This window comes from Dama dama, chromosome 12 (assembly GCF_033118175.1).
Source record: "Dama dama isolate Ldn47 chromosome 12, ASM3311817v1, whole genome shotgun sequence".
NCBI classification, from domain to species: domain Eukaryota; kingdom Metazoa; phylum Chordata; class Mammalia; order Artiodactyla; family Cervidae; genus Dama; species Dama dama.
Window position 1 is genome coordinate 58471275 of NC_083692.1, and position 6744 is coordinate 58478018.

At 41.3% G+C, this 6744-nt stretch overlaps 1 protein-coding gene across 1 annotated transcript in view; it reads left to right on the forward strand.

Moving 5' to 3' along the window:
* PYGL (glycogen phosphorylase L) overlaps positions 1 to 6744 on the forward strand; it is a 50106-nt gene that overhangs the window by 30274 nt on the left and 13088 nt on the right. The window contains exons 17-20 of the mRNA XM_061157385.1: positions 2048 to 2255; positions 3200 to 3334; positions 3774 to 3840; positions 6554 to 6726. Of these exons, the coding sequence (XP_061013368.1) occupies positions 2048 to 2255; positions 3200 to 3334; positions 3774 to 3840; positions 6554 to 6726 (583 nt within the window). The remainder of the gene's footprint in view (positions 1 to 2047; positions 2256 to 3199; positions 3335 to 3773; positions 3841 to 6553; positions 6727 to 6744) is intronic.

Below are 6744 nucleotides of genomic sequence, written 5' to 3' on the forward strand. Positions count from 1 at the left end.
TTTTCCCAAATTGAAAAGGGACCTTTCTCTTTTTGAGGTGTTTTTGGGTCCTCTGATGTTACAATTTAAGAACTGTCTGCATAAAGAACAAAGTGCCAGATTCTTATGGATGCAAATGAAGATATATCTAATCCACAAATAAGCTCTCAAAGCCCTATGCTTTGTATTGGGTGGGGTGGGGAGGATGCTGCAGGCAGGATTCCTGTGTGAATCAAGCCACAGGTATGCCTCAATTGCCTGTGGCTTATTTCCCCGCAGTCAAAGTAGAAGGAGGGTGATAAGAAGTAGAAGACAGGACACAATCCAGTTTCCTCAGATGCTAAAGGAGAGATTCTGAATTTTAAGGATCAAGAAAGAGAAGTTTCAATATTCATTTTATAAAGTTATCAAATAGAAGAAATAAAGCCATAACAGAAGCTGAATGGAAGAAGGGGGAGAAGAGAAGTGTAGGATTGATGAAAAAATTAATCAGTCAATCAAAAGAAATGGAAAATTCCAATTCAAAACAAATGGAAAATTTTATTCAAGCCAAATTGAGGATAACCCAGGAACTGCAGATCAGAAAGCTCTGAGAACCCATTATTCCACCCATTAGAAGTCAAAGCAGTTCTATAAATTTTTTTTGAGACAGAGCTCTACACTAAATGCCATATTACTGACAGTTTACACCATCCAGATCTGCCAAGTACAAAGTAGTAGGTCATCATGTCCCAACAAGATCAAGAAGGAATGTTATCTTTTAAGGAGCTGTCTTATTGGTGCTAGGAGCATGTTGCTCTTTATGAGGATATTTCTTTTTTTTTTTTTAATTTATTTATTTTTTAATTGAAGGACATTTGCTTTACAAAATTTTGTGGTTTTCTGTCATATATCAACAAGAATCAGCCACAGGTATACCCATGTCCCTCCCTCATGAACCTCCCTCCCCTCTCCCTCCCCATCCCGCCCTTCTAGATTGTCACAGAGCCTCTGTTTGAGTTTCCCGAGACATACAGCAAATTCCCATTGGCTATCTATTTTACATGTGGTAATGTAAGTTTCCATGTTATTCTCTCCATACATCTCACCCTCTCCCTCCTCCCCTCTCCCCGTGTCCATAGGTCTGTTCTCTATGTCTGTTTCTCCATTGCTGCCCTGCAAATAAATTCATCAGAACCATCTTTCAAGATTCCATATATATGCATTAGTATATGATATTTATCTTTCTCTTTCTGCCTTACTGCACTCTGTATAATAGGCTCTAGGTTCATCCACCTCATTAGAACTGACTCAAATATGTTCCTTTTTATGGCTGAGTTATACTCCATTGCGTATATGTACCACAACTTCTTTATCTATTCATCTGTCAATGGACATCTGGGTTGCTTCCATGTTCTAGCTGTTGTAAATAGTGCTGCAATGAACACTGGGGTATGTGTGTCTTTTTCAGTTTTGGTTTCCTCAGGGTATATGCCTAGGAGTGGGATTGCTAGGTCACACGGTTGTTTTAGTCCTAGTTTGTTAAGGAATCTCCATACTGTCTTCCATAGTGGCTGTATCAATTTAAATTCTATGGGGATAGTTCTGCTGATGGGGAGGTTTGGTCCATGCATAACCCAAGATACACAATGCACAGTAGAGGAGAGAGAGGAGACCAAAAGGCAGAAAAAAATTTTTCTTGTTTAAATTTTTCTTGTCCTGCCATAAAACAGAATTTTATTTCATAGTAGTGTCAACTTTTGTAGCAGAGAGACAATGTGGAAAGTGTGTTAGTCACTCAGTCATGTCTGACTCTTTGTGACCCCATGGACTGGTAGTACAAAATAAGCATATACCTTTTTAGCATTGTGGCCATAACCACCAAGATAACACATCAGAAGTGGGCAAGAGTGGTTGCTAGAGTCAAGGGGAAGAATGGGATCCATCCTACACCATTTGAATATTTATCTTGATGTGCATGTACTACTTTAATGATCAAAACAGACCAGCCAGATGAATGCTTAGATACTGTATAAGCAGATCCAGAGAGACAGAACCACTCATTCTATCACTAATGCCTTCCTTGCAGTCATTCCAGCCACAGATCTATCAGAGCAGATTTCCACTGCAGGCACCGAAGCCTCAGGGACAGGCAACATGAAGTTCATGCTGAATGGGGCACTGACCATCGGGACCATGGATGGGGCCAATGTGGAAATGGCCGAGGAAGCCGGGGAAGAGAACCTGTTCATCTTTGGCATGAGAGTAGAGGACGTGGCTGCTTTGGACAAGAAAGGGTGAGACAGCAGTCCTGCTTGTTGAGCACGTGTCCCGCCAGGAGGCTGCCACCCCCACCCAGGTGTCCCATCAAGTTGGGTCACATGGGACATGGCAGCAGAACACATTCTATGAATCAGGGGACCCTCCTGACTGTTGATTAAGTCTTTGACCAGCGTGTGAAAGCTAAAGGAGCTTGGGCACATGTACATGGGTTCCTTGCTATTTGCTACCAGCTGTGGCAGAGCTGGCCTCATGAGCTATTCACTTCTCCCTCATTTGTGATTTTTACTTTGATCAAAAAACTGAACCAGTGTGTAGTTGAAGTTTTGCCTATAATTTAACCATCTAGTGTTCCTTTAAGGTCTCTAAGAGATGGACTAACAGGCAGTAGAGAATAGGCCTGGTTGTATAGAAGCACCCAGAATACTTGTTCCACTAAGTATCTGGATAAGTTTATTAACCTGGATTCAAATGAGAAGTAAAGAAAGAGTGCCGCTCAAAGGAACCACAGGAATCACAAAATTTGGAGGAGGTCGAATATACTTCCCAGCCCTTGGAAGTAAACTTTTGTTCAGTAGCAACACATCTGGCGATCTGTGGGTCCAAAAAGCACCTGTATGATGCTTGTTTAGAGTCATAAAGTCTGTTTGAAATGAATCTTACTGTATTTACCAGATTAGACTATTGCTCTGTGACTAGGATTTTTATTATCTACTGTCCTTAGTGTCTTGGTTACAAGGAACTAATCAAATTTAGTGGGGAAAAAAATATCAGGATCTAGTTAAATATTATTTATACTTATACTCCTGTTGAACTCTATGATGACTATAAATGCCAGTATTTTTGAATGCCTTTTTCACAACTAATGTACCATCTAGTGTGCTGTTAATCACAAACAGAACCTTAATCACAAACACTAACAGAACCTTTTCTTATTATTCCCCCACTTGCTACCCCACAGGTATGAGGCAAAAGAATATTATGAGGCACTTCCAGAGCTGAAGCTGGCCATTGATCAAATTGACAAGGGCTTTTTTTCTCCCAAGCAGCCTGACCTCTTCAAAGACTTAGTCAACATGCTATTTTATCATGACAGGTAAGTTCCCACAAGAAGATGGTGCTACTTGGGCCATGGAAAAAGGATGAGAACATCTTAAATCAACTATAACAGAAACATGTAGATTAGCATAGATCTGCGATCTGGTAAGCTAACTTAGGCTTAGAAGGAAAAAATAGGTATTCTCCACTAACAATGCTAGGAAGACTTAAGAATAAGATCCACAAATCTGGTATTCCTTTTCTCCTTCCTCTGGTGTACTCAGCTTTCAAATGCATCCATGTGATAACATTCTTACTTGTGGAAAGACCCATAGAAAGGTTGAGGGCTGGTTGAAACCCCTACAAATAGAAATATCAGACTGGTAAGCCAGCCATGCCTGTCATTAAGCAAAAGAGAATTTTAAATGGAATCTGAACACACATCTGTTAATGAAGCTTTTTGATGCTTTGTTTTTTCCTTTTAATCACAAAAACAGGTTTAAAGTATTTGCAGACTATGAAGCCTACGTCAAATGTCAAGAAAAAGTCAGCCAGCTATACATGGTGAGTTCATGGCTGAGACTTACAAATGATGCCAGTTTACTACCATTCATCAAAATTTTGGTTTCTTTTTCTAAGTAACAGGGCCCCACTAACCAATCATAAAAGGGAAGTGAGGCAGCAATGTAGGTTTTTCAGATAAAAACTGGACTGTTCCCAAGTTCAGGCAAAGGTTGGGATTTGACATTTCAGTAGCAGTTGTAAATTTTTTTAATATCCAAATAAGAAGTCACAAACTATTCAGTATTTATTGAGCACCCACCATGTAGCAAGCATGTCCTAGAAACTAAAGAGTATAAAGCCAAGTTAGATACTCACTTTACCCACTCATTTATTCAGCAGAGACACCAGTGCCTCCTCCAAGGCAGGCATCATGCTGAGCGCTGAGACCCAGCAGGGACAAAGCCGTGGCCCCTCAAGGAGCCTGCTTGGTGCCAGGGCCCTGAAGCGGAAGCACATCAGAGTCACCAGGCAGTTTTCTCAAAGTACAGACGCCCACTGCCCTCTGAGGGACTCTGACCCAGCAGTGGGTAGAATCACCATCAGCATTTGAAAAATCTGCTAAAGGGATTCTAAGACTGAGCCTTAGAATACTAGAGGGTCTGAAAGTTGCAAAATAAGTACCTCTCCTGGACTATCCATGGAGTGGTGCTATATGAACAGAATATAAATGTATAGAAAGAGGGGGGGCTTCATATTTGAGTTTTAAAAAAAAAAGGAATGAAACAAGAAAGACTATACTAAGGAAGAGAGCGAGATAGAGAGATGGAGGGAGGGAGGGAGAGAAAAGAGAAAAAGGCTAGAGGCATGTGAGGAACCCTCCATATGCAAAATCATGCATCTTTACCAAATAGTCCAAACCTCTAGGTACATTTGGTAAATATATGGAAAGGTGATCATCTCTGATAGGAAAGACTTTTAGTGAACTGCAGAAACCATAGAAGAATAGATACAGGAGGAAGCTGGCCCTGTGCCAAGACTCCAGCACTGGCTTCTTGCCCACACAGTCCCCATTTCTGCTCCCCAGCTAGAAAGCCATTATATAGCAGAACCATGGAAATTCATACAATCTCCACCTCCTGCCCTTTGGACATATCAGGAACTACTTACAACAGAAACCTACTTCACTGACATTTCTATTTCTTTTCTGAGGCCAAGTGACAGGGTGGTTCCTACAGTCATCCTAGATATCCCACTGGGGTGTTAAAATAGGATAATTCAAGACCCATACTGCTTTACAGCACATCCCAGTCCCCCTAGAGTGTATATAAGCCAATTTTACATGCTGCCCAAGCAGAGGCAGTGCTGGAGTTAAGCAGAGGAGCTCACTTCCTGTTCCCGGAACACTGGAGAAAGCAGCCACACTGGGCCTCTGAGAACGCAGAGACAGAGGGAGGAAGACGGCCGCCTCCAGCTTCATCCTCTCGCCCTCAACCCATGCTTGTGTGTGGAAAGAATGTACAGGAAAAGAAGTAGAAGTAAAACAGAGCAGGAAAGGAAAATATACGTGAGCGCAAGCACAAGTGTCAATGTGGCTTTTACACAGTAGTCCTGTGATGGCCCTGAACCAAGGGATGCCCACCTGGAGTCCCAGCATTCCCCTCCACCTTTCTTCTTTATTAGTGCAAATTGCAGCTTTTACTCTTATTGTTGAGGCATAGAAAACATGGCCCATGTGGTTGGGAAGTCTAGTCATTATCCCCTTAAATAAAGAACATGAAAAAAGGAAGCTTCTATTCTCTTATTTTAGTAAGTTTCCAAAGTGTGAATAATTTCAGACTCACAGTTTCAGTTTTTGTTTTAAATGCTTTTAATGCATTGCTGTCTTTTTCAAATGATATTCTAGTCATTGCCATCGAACTCCTTCTTAGAGTCCTTTACAAAATCATGAGGCTATAAAATAAATAGCTTATATTTTTTTACATAAAATTATGAAAGAGATGTATTTTATTTAGATATATAGTCATATATTTTTTATTTAAGATAAAACCTTAATTGGTCCTGTTTTCAAACCCCAGTGGAGTATCTGGGATTCAGTGTAAACCTATTGGAGTATCTACCTTCAGAAAAAAATAAGGAAAGAGAAGTCAGTGAATACAGTCTACTATGGGATTGTTTGCCTGTGTGACAGCTAACATCCTATAGTGTTTCCTGAGCTCTGACCATGAGCCACAGGGTAAATTTCTTATATGGCATCTAGCAGACAATGGAAGTTAGTCCCTTCCTTTCCCCTGTAGTTTAAAGGAAGCTGAGATATCTTCATTCAAAATGAAGATGGGAAATACAGCTTACATGCCAGAACATTGTAACTATGGCAGAAATTACCAATTAAGGTTTCTCTGAGAGTGAAAAATACTTTCTTTTTCATTTTGAGAGAAATATAATCTTAAATACCCTAGAGGGCATGGCAACCCACTCCAGTATTCTTGCCTGGAGAGCCCCATGGACAAAGGAGCCTGGCAGGCTGTGGTCCATAGGGTTGCAAAGAGTTGGACACGACTAAAGCAACTCAGCACAGTACAACCATCTTAAATAGGAGAATAGCACAGGCTGCCTATCCAGCTCCCAACTGTGAAACAAATGTACTGATGATTCATTACAGTTTACTCCTGTCACTCTCCCCCTGAATGATACTGGGATGTGCTTGGCCTGATGTCTGTCATACAGCCTGGTGTGCACTCAGGCCCTGGGCCTTAGATGCATGTGTCATTTACAGAATCCAAAGGCCTGGAACATCATGGTCCTCAAAAATATAGCCGCCTCGGGGAAATTCTCCAGTGACCGAACGATTAAGGAGTATGCCCGGGACATCTGGAACATGGAGCCTTCTGACATAAAGATTTCCCTGTCCAGTGAACCCAGCGGTGGGGCGAACAAAGCCAATGGAGAGTAAGTCGTAAAATGTCC